General features: G+C 45.0%; 5 protein-coding genes and 1 pseudogene across 5 annotated transcripts; 1 reads left to right on the top strand and 5 right to left on the bottom strand.

Moving 5' to 3' along the window:
• Positions 1–4,443: 4,443 nt before the first annotated feature.
• On the top strand, positions 4,444–7,391 carry LOC9644927 (pentatricopeptide repeat-containing protein At2g03880, mitochondrial). The gene has a single exon (XM_024689299.1). It carries the CDS (start codon positions 4,459–4,461, stop codon positions 7,003–7,005), a length of 2,547 nt encoding a protein of 848 aa, XP_024545067.1. The 5' UTR covers positions 4,444–4,458; the 3' UTR covers positions 7,006–7,391.
• A 1,448-nt stretch (positions 7,392–8,839) lies between these two features.
• LOC9644928 (auxin-induced protein PCNT115) lies at positions 8,840–10,289 on the bottom strand. The gene is made up of 5 exons (XM_024689241.1): positions 9,987–10,289; positions 9,718–9,927; positions 9,481–9,653; positions 9,315–9,414; positions 8,840–9,262 (listed from the first exon to the last, which is right to left on the bottom strand). Exons 1-5 carry the CDS (start codon positions 10,197–10,199, stop codon positions 8,933–8,935), a joined length of 1,026 nt encoding a protein of 341 aa, XP_024545009.1. The 5' UTR covers positions 10,200–10,289; the 3' UTR covers positions 8,840–8,932.
• A 1,280-nt stretch (positions 10,290–11,569) lies between these two features.
• LOC9643895 (auxin-induced protein PCNT115) lies at positions 11,570–13,184 on the bottom strand. The gene is made up of 5 exons (XM_002984210.2): positions 12,902–13,184; positions 12,657–12,857; positions 12,409–12,581; positions 12,255–12,354; positions 11,570–12,191 (listed from the first exon to the last, which is right to left on the bottom strand). Exons 1-5 carry the CDS (start codon positions 13,106–13,108, stop codon positions 11,865–11,867), a joined length of 1,008 nt encoding a protein of 335 aa, XP_002984256.1. The 5' UTR covers positions 13,109–13,184; the 3' UTR covers positions 11,570–11,864.
• A 118-nt stretch (positions 13,185–13,302) lies between these two features.
• On the bottom strand, positions 13,303–15,057 carry LOC112351411 (annotated as a pseudogene).
• On the bottom strand, positions 15,002–16,943 carry LOC112351385 (pentatricopeptide repeat-containing protein At4g02750-like). The gene is made up of 2 exons (XM_024689216.1): positions 15,264–16,943; positions 15,002–15,187 (listed from the first exon to the last, which is right to left on the bottom strand). The coding sequence occupies exons 1-2, from the start codon at positions 16,917–16,919 to the stop codon at positions 15,164–15,166; spliced, it is 1,680 nt and encodes a 559-aa protein (XP_024544984.1). The 5' UTR covers positions 16,920–16,943; the 3' UTR covers positions 15,002–15,163.
• A 67-nt stretch (positions 16,944–17,010) lies between these two features.
• Positions 17,011–18,368, bottom strand: LOC9643896 (probable aldo-keto reductase 4). The gene is made up of 5 exons (XM_002984211.2): positions 18,139–18,368; positions 17,879–18,079; positions 17,643–17,815; positions 17,480–17,579; positions 17,011–17,416 (listed from the first exon to the last, which is right to left on the bottom strand). Exons 1-5 carry the CDS (start codon positions 18,343–18,345, stop codon positions 17,087–17,089), a joined length of 1,011 nt encoding a protein of 336 aa, XP_002984257.1. The 5' UTR covers positions 18,346–18,368; the 3' UTR covers positions 17,011–17,086.
• Between the last annotated feature and the right edge of the window lie 23 nt (positions 18,369–18,391).

Raw genomic sequence — 18,391 nt, forward strand, 5'->3', positions numbered from 1 at the left:
TGTGATACTCAATAGCCTCGAATCAGGGGAAGCTAAGGATTCTTTTAGTCGCTTTGCTCAGGCACTGTATAAGGGAAGTCGTGATGATCGTCTTAAGCCTGCAATCGCTAGAACAGGGGCTCGCCTCTTTTGGGCTGTAGCGCGCACAGTAGCTGCAAAGTATCCGGACAACGTCTGGCTGCAGAATATGCTTGCATCGGACGAGGCCCGTTTGGAGATGATCAAGGCTTGGAGCCATGTTTTCAGCTGGAGGACGCACATCAATGTGTCTCATTCATTCATCGTCATCGGGACGGACTTGGAGATGGCGAATCCTCTCGAAGTTTTGCGTTATGTGGCCCAGAAGTGCGAAGAGAGCAAGGTAGCACACCGCAGGGAGCTCGGTCGTCTCCTTCAGGCTAGCCTGCCTTTTGTGGAGGCTTCAGTTGCGAGACACAAGGAAGAAGTGTGCCGCAGAGAAAAAGAAGAGGAGTCTCAAGCTGAGATGATGAAGTGCTTGTTGCTACCTCCGATCGCTCACCTGTAGCTTTAAAGCGAGCTGCATCCGTCTGTAGAGCTTGGCAGCGCACGAATACTCAAACTTGCAAGCTCCTGCTCTCAACATAGATTATTAAAGTAGTTCATTTTTATATGTCAAATTAAGAGTCAATACAATATACAGTGTGAGCATTGAAATCATGCACTTGGCTGATAATAGTAATTCTTCGTTTCCCATACCCTTAAATTTTTTTAAACATTCTGCTTTCTTTCTTTTTTAATTTTTTTCTTTAAGTTCATTCTATGTTAAAAAGAACATAACTGCACGGTTTGCTTTTGTACCATTTAATAAATAACTATAATTTATCAATTTTAATCATAATAAAACTGAGCAAAGGTTTGATGCATTGAAGAATATAAAGTTACACTAGAGAATTATTTATGTTAGTTTGAAATGAAAGTTTAACATAAAAAATTTACCTTTTAGTAGAGGCTTCTAAACATAAGTTATATTTCTCTTTTAATAGATGTAAATTTCTTATGTGAAAATTTGTTATAGGATATATAGAGTTATAAGCTTAATCATGATAGTTGCAAAGAGGTTATGTAATATTGGAGTGAGTTTAATTTTGTCATGTTTTGCATAGTTTAATTCTAGAGCACAAAATTAGGAAAACTCTTCAAAAATTATTCCATGGTGAGTTTATCTTTGGATTTTCTGTGGAATAACCTTTTTCATTCACATGAAAGAGTATGATCCAAGAGTTAGTGGTTTACTGAGTGTTATAATAATGTCTTATATATTTATCTTTAAGGTATGAATTAAGTTGTTTTTCCAAAAATATAACAAAGCAAATTGAAAGAAAAAATGTGCCTATTATTATTGCTATTGAAAATCATTATATGAATCTTCTTCACATGCTCTTCTTCACATGTTCGTCTTTGAACATAAGAGCTCTCAAATCTAGGAGATTGATTGATACATTTTAGTTATTGTAACATGTCAAAAAATTTGGGTTGCAAATCAAATTAATAGATATTTGTAGTATACTCTAAAAATATATCTAAAGGTAACTTACAAAAATACCTCTAAATGATTTTAAAAATTGCAAAAATGTCTATGGAAGTTTTAAAATTAAAAATATGCCTAAATCAAGCTTTAAAAACTAAAAAATCACATCAAAATAATCTAGAACCACTTATAACTTGCTCAAATTAATTGAAAATCAGTTATCAATATATTTATGAGTTGCAACTAATTTTGCAACATCATCTACAATGAAAAATCTACTTCTCATCCAATATTTTCAATTTGGATGTGCTTATTTTTCAAGTGATCTGGAGGGTAATAGGTTTTTTGTGGCAGTATCTAAACCCTTTAAATCCATTAAATATATAATGCTCCTCAATTAAGTAGCATGGTGAATATAGTGTTAAACACTCACATTAGTAAAAACTTGTTAATAACACAAAAGCATATGTACTATTGGTTTTCTACTAGCCAAAATAAGAGTAAGTTTTCTCCATGAATTTCACGATACAAAATATGCATGTTAGTATGTATTTTAAATACCTTCATACTTTCTAATTGAACACGATAAAAATAGCCACTATTATATATTTCATGATTTAGCTTTTTACTGTTTCAAAAGACTCATAATTACTAATCCCTTATATCACACACCTACGCTAAAATAATCAATTTTGAAATTTGTTTGTTAAATTGCCATTTGAGTTGATACTAAAGAAGTGTTGTATCTTTTTACATTCAGTGTGGTTAATGATGCAAATTAGACATACTTTTTACATAAATTGAAAATGTATAGCTAAAGCATTTAGCAAAGAAGTTCCAAAACGAATTCAAAAGTTTAAAGCCATCTCCTTTGGAAAATAATTTAAACTATTTTTTTAATTGATTTCAAGGATGTTATGTAGGTGATATATGAAAAAAAATTCAACATAGCAATTTATATATTAGCAATTACAAATAAAAGACATTGACCAATTACTTTTCTCGAGGGTGAAATATTTAACATCCAACATCATTAAATTCTTCTTCAACTCAATCTTTTATCAAAGTAATGCTTTATAAGATGCATTAAATTTAAATCTACCAAAGGTTTGCAAATTTAAAAGTGTTAATAAAGCATTTATCATTTTTCTATAATCAATCAAAGAGAACAATTTGAGAAATGATCCATAAAAGTTTAAATATAAAAAGAAAATGGCTCATGAATACAAATACACTTTTTTTTCAATTGGTTTAAAGCTATTAAGATATTTAGGGTTAAACATCTTTGGGTTTAGTGGGTGACTTCTCAGGAAATCTAAATTCAAAAGTTTGCATTCTTTTTAGAAGGAAATACTACAATTGCTTATAATGAATTTTCGATAATGAACTATAAATTTAAGTTATCATTAAGAATGATAATAGCTTTTTTGCACTCTTGCCATCCTTTTATATAAAATATATTCACACCATCTTTTAGTTAAACTTTTCTACTCATGTTTTTTATTTTAAACATATGCTTTTTCACTAAATTTTGATAGAACCTATTAGCAATTTGAATGGAAAGAACTTCTTTATTTTCCAAATGTATAGCTCCACTATATTTATAATTGCTTGTGCATGGAATAAAGTGGCTTTCTTTCCAGTATATTTAGAATTGTTTGTGAATGAAATAAAATAGACCTCTTTCTAATATTAAATTATGAAGTTTAATGACAATTTTTATTCTTATGATATCTTATATATTTATTTTTATATGATCCAATCACAAATAACTTAAAATCTCAATAAATAGCCTTTTGCTTTTTTTTCTTGTGAACTTCCTTGATTAAGTCAAAATACATTTTAGCATTAATTAGGTGAATTTTAGTAATTTTATAATTTGTAAGAGAATAAAAATGTTAAAATATTTTTTTACTAAATATTAGAATAATGTAAAGTTATAGTGAACATAAATGGAAAGGAATAAAGTAAAGTTAAAGGTGTACATAAGTTTTTTTTTTCAAATTAATATGTAGAATAAATAAATAATACTATATCAAAAGGTGATTTTATATAAATTAATGCAAAATTTAAGTAATATTCTCCCTCATAAAGGTATTTTCTAATACTTCACATTAAAAAATTTATAATTTATTCATATAAAAGATAAATTTATAAAATTTCTTTAAATAGAGAGAGAAATAAATAATTTTAAAATTTCACCAATACTTTTTATGAAAAACAAAATCACATTTAATGAATTTCATTAATATTTTTATGCCCTTGCTAAATATAATTCATGATAACCTACATAATATATATCAAAATTTAGTATTATAATTATACTTATTTAAATTTTTATTTAATGTCATAAATTTTCTTTAAATTTTATAAATAAAAGTAATATTTATTGTGACATGTATTTAATAGAGATATTAGGTAGTCATGTCAAAAGAATTAGAATGAATTTATGTTTAAAATAGATATTTAATTTGAGTATCAGAAAATAAGTTTTTATTAAGTGTATATAGAATAAATTTTTAGCAATATTTTTTATTTTCTTTAGAAAACTTGTACAAAATAAAGTGTAAATAATATATTTTAAATTTATAAATAAAATTTTTATAAATTTATAATTGGCCATTTTCTTTATGTTTTTTGTTGTTATATTTTAATATAAATCTTATTTAAATTAATACGTAATTAACAATACTTAGCTTTTTTATTAACAAAATTTTTAAATATAATACCTAAATATCTATTCAATTTAATATTTATAATTTTCTTTATTAAATTTTTAACTTTTTTATTTTTAATTTGCAAATACTTTTTTGATAGTGCTAATTTTTCTATACCTTTAGTTGTTTTCTTAATCAAATATATTTTATCTTGAACTTTGACTTGATGACTTTTGTGTCCAGAAAAGAAGTTGTGAGGCCAGCACGTACCAATTTCAGTCCGACAACTCGTTCTTCGCTTCTTTGCCTGCCATGCTCCTCAAGTCTGGCGCGGTCCTTCAAAGATTTGTGATGTGGCCTTGGATTCCTTTGGAGAGAGCGATGAGCACTTGCATTGATCCCTCAAACAATGCGTGGCGAACTGGGGAGTTCCGGGGCAGCCTGATCGAGAGAATCCAGCAGCAACAGCAGCTGGAAGATGTTCTGGATCATCTGGAGAGGGCGGAGCTCTTTCCAGAGATCACCCTCTACGCCCAGCTGCTCAAAACGGCCATCGCCTTGAGCTCTCTTTCTACCGGCATCAGGATCCACGAGCAAATCTCTCGGAGCGGATTTCAAAGGAACGGATTGTTGGGGAACTTGCTGCTCCAGATGTATGTCAAGAACAGTCTGATTGATACAGCTGGTAAGCTTTCCATTGACAAGTCAGAGTGGGGAGTTCTATTGTGGACTAACGCTATTGCGGCATATGCCCGGAGAGGGTATATGCAAGAGGCGCTGCGGCTGTTCCAGGAGATGCTGCTCGAGGCCTCTGCTAGGCCGGACGGGGTGGTGTTCGTCACGGTTCTTGGAGCCTGCCGGAGCCTCGACTATGGTAAGACGATTCACGCTTGCATTTGCGAGCACGATCTCGAGCTTTCGAACGTAGTCGTGAACACTGCTCTCATGAACATGTATGCCAGGTGCGATAGCGTGGAGGACGCGAGGAGGGTCTTCAACCAGGCCAAGCACGATCGAAACGTGATCATGTACACGACCATGATCGCGGCTTACGCCGAGATCGAGCAGTGCAAACCCGAAGCCGTTCGTTTCTTCCGGGAGATGCAGCAAGAAGGCGTGTTGCCCGATAAGATCTGTTTCGTGGCGACGCTCAACGCTTGTGGTGGTGCCTTGGCAGACTTGCGACTCGGGAAGTTGATCCACTCGTGCGTGCTCGAGGCCGGATTGGAATCCAACACAGTGGTGGCCACAGCTCTCGTCAACATGTATGGAAAAGCCGGTTGTTTGGACGAGGCCACCAGAGTTTTCAGGGGACTAGGGAGGAAAGACTTGGTTTCCTGGACTGCTCTCATGTCTGCTTACTCAAGGGAAGATCTTTACAGGGAAGCACTGCAGCTGTTTCGAGAGATGACTCTACATGGCGTGAAGCTCAACGAGGTTGGCTACATCTCGGTTCTCGACGCATTTGGCTGTCCAGACGCTCTAGCAGCCGGGCGAAGCGTGCACGAATGCATACTGGAAACCGGGTATGCTTTTAGCGTCAACGTCGCAAACGCAGCAATCAGGATGTTCGGCCGCTGCTCGAGCGTCCAAGACTCTTGGAACGTTTTCGAGAAGATGGCAGTCAAGGACGTGATCTCCTGGACCAACATCAGCACGACGCTCGTCCAGCATGACCGCTGCAGCAGCGTCATCCAGCTCTACAGATTGATGCAGCTTGACGGGACAAAGCCGGACAGGAGCTACTTTGCATTCTTGCTTCAAGCCTGTGCGACTTTATCCGCGGCTGCCGAGGGCCGGCTCGCTCACCGGCGGATCCAAGAGTGCGGCTACGACTCCAGCGACGGTGTTCTCGGCCTTGGGATCATCAACATGTATGGGAAGTGTGGGAACTTACGAGCAGCACACGAAGTGTTCGATGGAATGAGCGAAAGGGACACTGTGGCGTGGACGACGATCATCTCAGGCTATGCTCACCACGGCCACTCGGAGGAGTCTCTTCTGATGTTTTGGAGAATGCAACAGGACGGTTCCAAGCCGGACGGCGTCAGCCTCTTGTGCGTGCTCTCGGTGTGCAGCCATGCCGGCTTGGTAGAACAGGGATGGGACTTCTTCCTCGACATCACCAAAGAGTTTGGAGTGGAGCCAGGAGAGAAGCACTATGGCTGCATGATCGATCTTCTCGGGCGCTCGGGTGACTTGGAAGCGGCCGAGGTTATGATCCGGAGGATGCCGTTCCAGGCGACTGCTATGAATTGGGCGATCTTCCTGGCGGCATGCAAAGTCCACAGCGACACCGAGCGAGGCAAACGAGCAGCCGAGAAGGTGTTGGAGCTAGAACCGGTCCCCGCAGCGTACGTGAGCCTGTCAAACATTTATGCTGCTGCTGGAGAGTGGGATCAAGTCGATCGCGTGAGAAGTGCGATGAAGGCAATGGGATTGCAAAAGGATCCAGGACGGAGCTCCATCGAAGTGAACAGCCGAGTTCACGAGTTCTGGGCCGGCGATAAGTCGCATCCTCGAGCAGCTGAGATCTACGGATTGCTGGAAAGCTTGACGAGGCAAATGGAGGGGTCGGGCTACGTGCCAGACACGAAGCTGGTGCTGCTCAACGTGAGCGAGGAGCAGAAAGAGAGGCTGCTTTGCTTCCACAGCGAGAAACTCGCCATAGCTTTTGGTCTTCTCAGCACACCCGCAGGAAGCTCGTTGCGGATCATCAAGAACCTCCGGGTGTGCGGGGACTGCCACACCGCCGCAAAGTTCGTCTCCAGGATTGCTGGACGAGAGATCTTCATGCGGGATTCTCAACGCTTTCACCACTTCCAGGATGGCCACTGTTCTTGTGGTGATTACTGGTAACAACATAAGCATCAGAGAAACTGTGATCGATCTGCAATATGTCGGGATAGCTACACATCGTCCATAGCCAGAGCAAACTGACGAATGCCCTGGGGCTTTGTCTCGTCCTCCAGTGTAAGTTCGTTTCCATCATCCTTGATCCTCCTCCAGTGCTACCACGCATCATCAAACAGCTCCGCCGTTGTCACAACACGGTGTCACAATGTATAGCTCTACTTGTTTACCGCTCGTCACGCCAAATCTCTCCATGACTTCCAGCACTGCACTCGGTACGAGGCCATGAACAATTGCAGCACCAACACCGTGCTTTCGTCACACAGGTGCGAGAGCTTGAAAGCCTGGACAGATCCCTCGCTCCTGACATTCTCCAGACAAAAGATCACGTCCTAGCAGTCATCCGGGGCGTCGCCCGCTTCCGCGATGGTCCTAGGAGCCCCAAACTCGAAGAGCGCCATGAAGGTTTTCGCCTGGCGATAGCCCACCTGATCGAAAAGCGCGCGAGCTCGGTACATCCGCACCCCGGTTGCGTGCTTCTGGAAGGCCGATCCAAGCAATGCGCTCTTGAGAGCTCCAAATGGTCCCAGGACGACTTGAGCTGGAGGAAACGCCGCAACTCGACGTTGTGCTAGTCCCGAAGTCCCTCGTAGATGGCGTGCTTAACGTAAGGCGATGCAAACATGAGATCAGAGTCCTCATACCCGACGACCACCTTCATGTAGAGGAGATCGAGTGCTGGAAACACGCCTTCTCGCTCTTGTGTGATCACGGAAACGAGTTCTTGCATAGACGATACGCCTCCAATAACTTTGGTTAGCTCTGAACGATCGACGTCCTCCAAAACTCTCCATGGTATACTGCCGATACTTCGTTTTCACGTCATCCAGATCGCTACCTGACGACTCCTCAAAATCTTTGTAATTCGCCCTTACCGGCGTGGAAGCGAATGCCTGTTTTGAGGTCGACCAAAAGGTCAGGAAGCGATCCATCGGCAAGGAACCACCTGGTCAAGTTACACATCGTCGTAGCTTGAGACACGATAGCCGTTGGCTGCATCGCAACCAAAGTAGTAGACGTTGCCACCTTTGGTCCTGAAGAATCTTCGCTGTTAGATCCACGAGGGCGTATAGAAGAAACGCAGGATCGCGTTCTTGTCATTGGGTTTGCCGAGACCACGATCTTGTAGTACTGCCTCTCCAAAATCTTCATCTGCTTTCCCCAGATCTTCTTGCTGGAGAGATCGAGAAAGCGGAGTGTCGGCAAAACTGAAGAGCTCTATACAGGAAAGCAGCATTCCGAAATTTAGCAAAGACAAAAAATCACAGAACACTGGTCAATAGCATTTTTCTTTTCGAGAGTAACAGATTTCCACACAAACTTCTGTTGAGCGAGTTGCTCCAACCTTGATTCTCTTTCGACTTTTTGAGGAAAGAGTTTTAACGGAGTACGCATAATTACTGGCAGCCAGAAACATGTTCTCCCCAACACAGACCACTCCATTGTCTAGACGATCAGAGTGTTCAAAATCAGTCAGGCGTCAGAGTGAACCTGACGCTGATTGAAATAAAGGAGCCACACTAACAGAAACGCAAACATTTTTTGATTAACTTGTATTCCAATCAAGTCCCCCATGAGTTGTTCCAAGTCCCTCTTCCAGTCTCTTGGATAGTGTTAGTCGCATACAGATAGTTCCAAGCGTCGTTATGCACAGGGCTTCCATTCTCGTCACCACTCGCATATACGAATCGCAGTGTTCTCGTCCTCCCGAATGCCAACACATCGACGACTTCGCAACCGATCGACACGACCTTCAACATAGGCCCCGCCGCCAAAACTCTTTGATTTAAACGTATAAATTTTGTTTTAATATAACAGTACTGTTCTCAGAAATGGAGAAAGAAATGTAGCTGAGCTTTCATGTCAACCTAATCTACTGCGGCAAAGGTGGTGACGAGAAACGCCATGTAGTTGTCTTAAAAGTGTTGCTAACTCTTTCTCCTTGGAAAGAACCGGGAGACGCCACGCTCTCAATCCCCTCTAGATCTTCCTTGGAGAGAGACACTCCAAGAGAAGCTCGATTCTCTTCAAAGTTTTGGAGCTTGGTGGTGCCTGGAATGGGAACAACATCGTCACCTTGGTGCTGGACCCAAGCCAGAGCAAGCTGCCCCGGAGTGCACGCCTTCTTCGCAGCTATCTTGCAAAGCTTTTCGTATATGACTTTGTTGCGCTCCAAGTTCTCTCCTTGAAACTTTGGAATGGTCTGTTATATATCATGTGATAATCATATCGAGATCATGAATGGAGATACATACCTTTCGGAAATCTCCGTCCCCAATTTCCTCCGCCACTGTTTTCCCCGAAAAAAATCCTTGTCCTAGAGGACTGTATGGAACGATTCCAATTCCTAGCTCCCTAATAATTATCCAGGCCTAAACGTGTTATACGTGATCCATGATGCACTAAGAAACTTGATCTTACCTGCAAGTTGGAACTACTTCCTCCTCAATGTCACGAGTCCATAGAGACCATTCAAGCTGGACTGCAGTGATTGGATGGATGGCGTGAGCGCGGCGGATATCTTCAGCAGATGCTTCGGAAAGTCCCAAGTATTTCACCTTTCCTTCCTCAACGAGCTCTTTCATCGCTCCAACCTGCATGATTTTTTTTTTTTTAATTCATAAACACAATGCTATCGATTAAAAAAAATGGAAGTACCGTGATCTCGATGGGAACACTCTGATCAACGCGGTGCTGGTAGTAGAGATCAATGTAGTCGACCTGGAGCCTCTTCAAGCTGGCCTCGCAAGCGGCACGGACGTAAGCGGGATCCCCTCGGATGGCCATACCACTCAACTTGCCGCTTTCGGGAATAGTTATTCCAAACTTTGTAGCGAGCTGCACCTTGTCCCGAATGCCTTGAATTGCCTGAAAAAATGGCCAATGCATTGGAAAGGGAAGAGCAAATAAGCTGTGGAGGTACTTGCCTTTCCAACAAGAACTTCGTTGGTATGTGGCCCATAGACATCCGATGTATCCAGGAATGTGACACCAGAATCAACAGCCTTGCGGATGAGATCGATCATTTCGGCCTCGGGCTTTAGAGGGCCATAAATTTTATGGGACATTCCCATGCATCCAAGCCCCTGCTTTGAGACTTCCAAGCCCTGAGGCCCCAGCTTTACCTTTGGAACTGCCATAGCCAATATCAAAGAGAAATAGAGGACAAATGTCTTGTGGGTGATGCAACCGGAGAAGACGAGCTACTTCCCATCCGCAATTGGAGGTGAATATAAAGACCTCCATTCCGCGGGCTGTTTCGTATCCGCTACCTTTGTCCCTTCCAGAAAGTAGAGAAATTAATTTGCTACAAAGACAAATTATTATTAGTGAAGATCCAGATGTGCATTTTGGATCCACTCTCTAACGTGCGAGAGTTGGCGAGGAAAAAACGCCATGCAGTTGATTCTTTCTTTCAATCTCCAGACCTTCATTGGAGAGAGTGATCCCAAGAGTATTCGAAGTTCTGGAGCCTGGGATGGGAACGATGTCGTCGCCTTGGTGCTAGACCCAAGCCAGAGCAAGCTGCCCAGAAGTGCAATTCATTCTCGCAGCTATCTTGCAGAACTTCTCGTATATGGCTTTGTTCCGCTCCATCTCTCCTTGAAACCTCGGCATGCTTGAGAAAAGGGGAGTAAAACTGAAATCATCGTCACCAATTTCTTCCACCACGGCGAAGTATCCTCGTCCGCAAGTTGCAAAGATTTCTTCCTCAATGTCACGGCTCTAAAGAGACCACTCGATCTGGACACCAGTGATTGGATGAATCGCGTAAACTACACGGATATCTGCAGCCGACACTTCCGAGAGTCCTAAGTATTTCACTTTTCCTTCCTCCACGAGCTCTTTCATTGCCCCAACCTTCATAAATTTGCGCATACTATAATCACGGCCATATGCCAATGAGATTTTCATTTGCACGGCTTCTTTCTTTTGCCTCTTTTCGTTTTGCTCTAGCCTCAGGCGATCAAAGGCATTCGGGACAAAGTCCAACTCGCTACAAAATCTGGAGTGACTCTTCCCGAAGGCGGGTGGCATGGCCATCCGAGGCGATCCCGCTTACGTCCGTGCTGCTTGCCTGAAAAGACTCCAGGTCGACTGCATTGATCTCTACTATCAACATCTAGTTGATCTCAATGTTCAGGTCGGTTTGCGAATGACATGGATAATTTCTTTGGAAGGCCATAGATGTGAAGAAGCGTCCCCTGTTTTGAAGGCCCTGAGAGCCGAGCTTTACTCTAACTTCCATCGCCATGGAAAATATCCGACCGGTCCGACCGGTCGGAACGGCCGAACGCGGTCGGAATTCCCGGTGTCGGCCGACCGCGGCCGACCGCGGCCTGTGTGAGCTGATTGAATCAGAGTGGTTCTTTCTCTCGCGCTTGAAGAAATTCTAAATTTTGCAGCTTCGGAACAGTCTTAAAAAGATCATGCTCGTGATAATGAAGCTTCACGATCCATAACCAAGTTACCATCAACAGATGACGAATCTATTCAATTTGGACCGCAGTTACGAGAGCTCGATGGATAACCCACCTGTGTGGATCACTGTATTAAACTTCACCGTGATTTCGGAAGAAACCCAATGAAGTCTACCTGAAGCATTGCCTCCAAGTAAGCGGGTACATTCTAGTTCTTCAGGGAAGCTTCTTCCCGCGTTTTCCAGACCACCATGAATCCGCTGGATCTAACTTCGTGAGCTTGAGCACGAGACCTTCGTACAGTTCTTCACAGAGATCGGCCAAAACTCGCGAGTCAATTCCCCTGGCTCGAGAAAGGATCTTATAAACTGCTCTATACGGCACTTAGGAAGAAAGAGGTGGTGTTGTCGCGAATCGCCAAGTCCTGGCCATGGACATATCACCATAGCGATCTCCCTTCACTCCGGCAACCGCATTTTCAATCTCGTTCATCTCCACCTTTGAAAGGGTCAGGTCCAGCGATCTAATGTTTTCCTTGAAGTTATTGAGCTTGGTGGTGCCTGGAATGGGGACAACGTCAACGCCTTGGTGTTGAACCCAAGCCAGAGCAAGCTGCCCTGTGGTGCAGTTCTTCGTGGCCGCTATCTTGCACAGCTTCTCGTAGATGACTTTGTTGTGTTCCAGGTTCTCACCTTGGAACCTTGGGACTAGCTGCTCGAGAAAACATGTTAGTTAGAATCAGCTTGAACTGTAAAGAGTACATCCAAAGCTTGCCTTGCGAAAATCTCCATCGCCAATCTCTTCTACGATGGCTTTTCCAGAGAAGAATCCTCGTCCAAGAGGACTATAAGAAACTATTCCGATTCCAAGTTCCCTGCAACTCAAGACTTGATCAAAACTTTGAATGGCAACGATCAGCTCACCCAACCTGCAAGTTGGAATAACGTCCTCCTCGACATCTCTACTCCAAAGGGACCATTCGAGCTGAACAGCAGTGATAGGATGGACTGCATGGGCTCGGCGAATATCTGCAGAAGAAGCCTCAGATAAGCCCAGATACTTCACTTTTCCTTCCTCCACCAATTTCTTCATCTCTCCGACCTTTCAAAACCAATAAAACCATCCATATCCGTATAGAACAGCGAGAAAAAATAAAATAAAATTCTAGAACAGTACCGTGATTTCGATGGGAACTTTTGGATCCACACGGTGCTGATAGTAGAGATCGATACAATCCACATCCAGCCTCTTCAAGCTGCCCTCGCAAGCAGCACGGACGTAAGCTGGATCACCACGGATCCCTTGATTCCCCTTCTCGTCCACGAAGAATGCAAACTTGGTGACCACTTGGACCTTGTCCCTGATACCCTTGATCGCCTAGAAGCCGAAAAAAATCCACGAAATGCTTAGCCAAATCCTACCTTGCCGACGAGGACTTCGTTGGTGTGAGGCCCGTACTTGTCCGCAGTGTCGAGGAATGTGATCCCCGACTCGATCGCCGTACGAATGAGCTTGATCATCTCCTCCTGCGGCTTGGGAGGGCCGTAAAATGCCGACATTCCCATGCATCCGAGGCCTTGCTTGGAGACCTCGAGACCTTGAGATCCGAGGTTGATGCGCTGCACCATTGCCAAGCAAAAAACCCTTTTTCTTCGCCAAATCTAGATTGCATAAAGACCATTCCCTTCGTTCGTATCCGCATCCTTCGTGCCTTCCTGGAAGTGGAGAAATTAATTTGCTCTACTTAGTGCATTGTAGTTGCTTCTTCTTAGCGAGTGCAAAGCATTTTTTTTTTTTTTTTCCAGAGGTGAGGATCGACTGTCTAGCTTGTGAGAGGTGGCGAGGAAAAACGCCATGTAGCTGTTACATAGTTTTCGCTGATTCTTTCTCCCTTGAAAGAGCCCACTCTTTCAATCTCCTCTAGATCTTCCTTGGAGAGAGAGAGCTCAAGAGAAGCTAGATTCTGTTCGAAGTTCTGGAGCTTGGTGGTGCTTGGAATGGGAACAACGTCATCACCTTGGTGCTGGACCCAAGCCAGAGCAAGCTGCCCGGAAGTACAATTCTTTCTCGCAGCTAGCTTGCAGAGCTTCTCGAATATGGCTTTGTTGCGCTCTAGGTTCTCTCCTTGAAACCTCAGAAGGGTCTGTGGGTGACATGCTTGGGAGTAACGGAAGCCACCACGGCCTTTCCCGAGAAGAATCCTCGTCCAGGACTGTATATAACAATTCCAATTCCTAGCTCCCTATGATCAGATCAGCAGCAAAGCTGGTAAACACGTCGATGATTCGAGCTTTGCTTACCTGCAGGAATGATTTCTTCCTCGATGTCACGGCTCCAGAGAGACCACTCGATCTGAACAGCAGTGATTGGATGAATCGCTTGAGCTCGACGGATATCTCCAGCCGACGCTTCCGAGAGTTCACTTTTCCTTCCTCCACGAGCTCTTTCATCGCCCCAACTTGTGCATGAGATCATCATAAGTTTGCGCATACTATAATCACAGTACGAACTTACTGTCACCTCGATTGGAACATTGAGATCAACTCAGTGTTGATGGAGTCGACCTGGAGTCTTTTAAGGCTGGCTACGCGGACGTAAGCGGGATCGCCTCGGATGGCCATGCCACTGAAATCGCCGCCTTCGCGTTCGGGAAGAGTTACTCCAAATTTTGTAGCGAGTTGGATTTTTTCCCGAATGCCTTTGATCGCCTGAGGCAAGAGAAAAACGAAGAAAGTTGCGCCTCCATAGCCATGTAAAGAAAACGAGCGAACATCACGAACAAAAGCCGAGCTTTACCAAACGAACAGAACGCTAGATAGAACGAAACGAAGAAAGTTGCGCAGAAAAAGGTGATGGATTGCGTATGGCTTCGTCATCGCGCTTTCGTCGAGCTTCGTCCAAGCGCCAAGGACTTAAATGATTCCCTGTTGCCACAACTTGTCCAATCCAACCAGTATATTTCTCCACGCCCACAAGTCGTCCACCGAGATAGGGGAGAACGCTATGCACAAAGAACATCCGACCGGTATCCGACCGGGTTGGGCGGTCGGCCGACCGGTCGGAACGGCCGAACGCGGTCGGAACGTCCCGTTCGGGTGTCGGCCGACCGGACCCGACCGGGGCCGAACGGGTGTTTTTAGATAGCTGATTGAATCGGAGTGGTTTTTCCTAGATAGTAAGCTTTCCACTCCCGCATTCTCGCGCCTGAAGAGTGTGACGCAAAGAAGTTTTTTTTCAAAGTTTTGGAAGTAACCATAAACAGATTTCATTCAAAATGTGGACTGCAGTGAAAGTGTGCTGCGTGAGCTCCACGGATATCAACAGCAGATGCTTCAGAGAGTCCACAAGTGTTTCACTTTTTCTGCGCCCTTGGCGTGGTCACTGTTCCTTGTTAGAAGATTTCGGGTGCTAAAAGTAAAGTCTACTTGGAGCCTCGGGATGGATGGCCACGGATGGTCCATTTTACTTCTGATTGCCCCTGCATCCCCTTGAAAAGGATAGAAATGTGAGCAAAACTGGCTAGTTTGGATGACCACCGAGCACTTGCCTTTCCGATGAGAATCTCTATACACGTCATATGGATACTTGACTAGCCAGTTGCGGTGAGTTCGCGTTGTTACCTTGCTCGAACAAGACACGACTCACAACGGCATCAGTGCTTGAAAAGAAGGTACCACTTTTGACTAAAGCCGATCTCCATTAGTTTCCTACAGTCAAGCAGCATCAGCGTCAAGAAGAAAAACGAAAACACGAAGGAAGAAAAATAGAAAAGAGAACTCATACCTTTTCTTGCCTGAAACGTCTGCGCTTCTTAAGCTTCAACAATGTAAGAGCATCCACCTCACTCCCATTTATCAGATTTCCTAGCAACACATACGCTGCTTCGTTTGATGGATCAGCGTTGAGAGCGTTTTGTCCAGCACGGGTCCCCAAAGCTACACTCTTCCTAGCGCTGCAAGCTCCCAGCAGGCACAGCCAGTCTATCGCATCCGGAACGTAAGGCATGCTGAGGATCAAGCTTTCAGCCTCCCGCAAGTACCCCGCACGACCAAGAAGATCAGCCATGCAGCTAAAGTGGTGCTTGCCGGCTTTCACCTCGAAGTCCCTCAGCATCGAGCAGAAGAAACTCCACCCAAGATGAACATCGCCCAGGTGATTGCAGCCGTGAAAGATGGAAGCAAACGAGGAATCGTTCGGCCTGAGTCCATCCACTGCCATGCTCGCAAAAAGCTCCAAGCTCTTTGCGGAGTTCCCGCATTGTGTGTTTAGAGCCAGCATAGTGTTCCAGGCGACCACGTCTCGGACCGGCATCGCTTGGAACAAACCACTGGCGGATTCCAGGCGTCCATTGTGAGCGTAAACCAAAACCATGGTACTCCACGAAACCACGTCCGGCACCGGGATAGAAGTGAAGAACCACATCGCGTCCTCCAAATGGCCGTTGTGCATGTAGCTGCTGAGCATACAGTTCCACGTAACTAAGTCCTGTTCCGGCATGAAATCAAACGCGGACTTTGCAGCTTCCAGCTCCCCGCTCTGAGCAAAAGCCGCTAATACGGCGTTCCAGGAGACCAAGTTCTTCTCCGGCATAGAGTCGAACAGCGCCTTTGAGTCACCCAAGCACCCGTTTTGGACGTAAGCCGCGAGCACTGTGTTCCACGAGACCACGTCCAGTTCCGGCATGAGAGCGATGACCTCGAGAGCTGCTTGTAGGTTCCCGGCTTGCGCATAAGCAGCGAGCATCGAGTTCCACGAAACCATATCCTTGTCGGGTGCACCATCAAATAGTGCTTTTGCTTTCTCGGAGAGTCCCCGCTGGGCGTAAGCAGCCAGCATGGCGTTCCAGGCGACGAGGTTCCTGTCCGGCATGGCGTCGAAGAGAGCTTTCGACTGTTCGATATCCCCGGCCTGGGCATACGCGCACAGCATTGCAGTCCAGGACACGTAGTTCCTGAGCGGCATTTGATCGAAGACTCTCTTTGCGCGCTCCGCTTGTCCTGCCTGTGAGTATCCGGCCAGAAGAGACGTCCACGAGACCACATCCCAGTCTGGCATCGCATCGAAGAGAGCCTGGAGCTTGGAGAGGTGCCCGAGCTGGGCATAGGCGGACAGCATCGTGTTCCACGAGACTCGGTCTCTAGCCGGCATTTGGAGGAACACCACCTCGGACTCCGCGAGATGCCCATTTTGGGCATACGCAGACAGCATCAAGTTCCACGAGTATATGTCCTTGTGAGTGATGCTGCCAAAGACCAGCAGCGACAGCTCCACATTCCCACAAAGGCCATACATCTGGACGAGAAGATTGGCGATATACGGCCCATCCTCTCCCTGGAGATTTGCCAAAACTCGCGAGTGGATATCCCTGGCTCGAGAGAGGGTCTTGCACGACTTGATAAGCTCGACACACTCGTCAGTAGAAAAGCCAGCTTGTACCATTGCCTTTGAGGTAAACAAAGTTATTGTCCTGGATGCCTCTTCTCTGCGCCATAGTTGCTTTTCTTCACTGACATTGGCCGAAGCTCGCGAGTAAACTTCCCCAGCTCAAGGGAGGGTCTTAGAAACTTTATTTGTTCTTCCATTGTTCTTCACAAACTTGTATGAACTTACGGCTTCCAGGAAGAAAGAGGTGGTGTTGTCGCGAATCGCCAAGTGCTGGACATATCACCGTATCGTTCTCCCTTGACTCCAGCCACCACGCTTTCAATCTCGTCAATCTCGGCCTTGGAGAGGGTCACGTCTAGCGATCCAATGTTTTCCTTGAAGTTCTTGAGCTTGGTGGTGCCTGGAATGGGGACAACGTCGTCGCCTTGGTGCTGGACCCAAGCCAGAGCAAGCTGCCCTGCGGTACAGTTCTTCTTGGCCGCTATCTTGCACAGCTTCTCGTAGATGGTTTTGTTGTGCTCCAGGTTCTCACCTTGGAACCTTGGGACAAACTGCTCAAGAAAAAGCCCACGTTACAGTCAAGCTTGAACTGTAAAAGACTTATCAAAGCTTGCCTTGCGGAAATCCCCATCGCCAATCTCTTCTACGATGGCTTTTCCAGAGAAGAATCCTCGTCCGAGAGGACTATAAGCAACTATTCCGATTCCAAGTTCCCTGCAACACAAGTCTCGGATCAAAACTTTGATTGGGAAGGATCTAGCTCAGCTTCTAGCAGACCTGCAAGTTGGAATAACGTCCTCCTCGACATCTCGACTCCAAAGGGACCACTCGAGCTGAACAGCAGTGATGGGGTGGACCGCATGAGCTCGGCGAATATCAGAAGAAGAAGCCTCAGATAAGCCCAGATACTTGACCTTCCCTTCCTCCACCAATTTCTTCATCTCCCCTACCTTTCAAAGCCAAGAAAACCACCTATCAGTATAGAACAGCGAGAAAAAACTCTGGAACAGTACCGTGATTTCGATGGGAACTTTCGGATCCACACGGTGCTGGTAGTAGAGATCGATACAATCCACATCCAGCCTCTTCAAGCTGCCCTCGCAAGCAGCACGGACGTGGGCTGGATCACCACGAATCCCTCGATTCCCCTTCTCGTCCACGAAGAATGCAAACTTGGTGGCCAGTTCCACCTTGTCTCTGATACCCTTGATCGCCTAGCAGCCAAAAGAAATCCAATCTACGAGAATGCTTCGATAGAAGAGCCAAATCCTACCTTGCCGACGAGGATTTCGTTGGTGTAAGGCCCGTACATGTCCGCCGTGTCCAGGAATGTGATCCCCGACTCGATCGCCGTGCGAATGAGCTCGATCATCTCCCCCTCCGGCTTGGGAGGGCCGTAGAATGCCGACATTCCCATGCATCCGAGGCCTTGCTTGGAGACCTCGAGACCTTGCGAGCCGAGCTTGATGCGCTGCGCCATAGCCAAGAATCTGCCCTAGTAAGTGAAGCCAAAAACCCCAAATTTT

This window comes from Selaginella moellendorffii, unplaced genomic scaffold (assembly GCF_000143415.4).
Source record: "Selaginella moellendorffii unplaced genomic scaffold, v1.0 SELMOscaffold_61, whole genome shotgun sequence".
NCBI lineage: Eukaryota > Viridiplantae > Streptophyta > Lycopodiopsida > Selaginellales > Selaginellaceae > Selaginella > Selaginella moellendorffii.

Excerpts from the sequence above, each read along its gene's own strand:
- LOC9644927 (XM_024689299.1), top strand. The coding sequence starts at position 4,459 with ATGCTCCTCAAGTCTGGCGCGGTCCTTCAAAGATTTGTGATGTGGCCT.
- LOC9644928 (XM_024689241.1), bottom strand. The coding sequence starts at position 10,199 with ATGGCAGTTCCAAAGGTAAAGCTGGGGCCTCAGGGCTTGGAAGTCTCA. Across the intron at positions 9,415-9,480 it reads GAAGTAGTTCCAACTTGCAG|GGAGCTAGGAATTGGAATCG; the intron begins GTAAGATCAAGT and ends GATAATTATTAG. Across the intron at positions 9,263-9,314 it reads GGGACGGAGATTTCCGAAAG|ACCATTCCAAAGTTTCAAGG; the intron begins GTATGTATCTCC and ends GATATATAACAG.
- LOC9643895 (XM_002984210.2), bottom strand. The coding sequence starts at position 13,108 with ATGGTGCAGCGCATCAACCTCGGATCTCAAGGTCTCGAGGTCTCCAAG. Across the intron at positions 12,582-12,656 it reads AAGTTCCCATCGAAATCACG|GTCGGAGAGATGAAGAAATT; the intron begins GTACTGTTCTAG and ends TGGTTTTGAAAG. Across the intron at positions 12,355-12,408 it reads GACGTTATTCCAACTTGCAG|GGAACTTGGAATCGGAATAG; the intron begins GTTGGGTGAGCT and ends CTTGAGTTGCAG.
- LOC112351385 (XM_024689216.1), bottom strand. The coding sequence starts at position 16,919 with ATGGTACAAGCTGGCTTTTCTACTGACGAGTGTGTCGAGCTTATCAAG. Across the intron at positions 15,188-15,263 it reads GACGTTTCAGGCAAGAAAAG|GAAACTAATGGAGATCGGCT; the intron begins GTATGAGTTCTC and ends GCTTGACTGTAG.
- LOC9643896 (XM_002984211.2), bottom strand. The coding sequence starts at position 18,345 with ATGGCGCAGCGCATCAAGCTCGGCTCGCAAGGTCTCGAGGTCTCCAAG. Across the intron at positions 17,580-17,642 it reads GACGTTATTCCAACTTGCAG|GGAACTTGGAATCGGAATAG; the intron begins GTCTGCTAGAAG and ends CTTGTGTTGCAG. Across the intron at positions 17,417-17,479 it reads GCGATGGGGATTTCCGCAAG|TTTGTCCCAAGGTTCCAAGG; the intron begins GCAAGCTTTGAT and ends TTTCTTGAGCAG.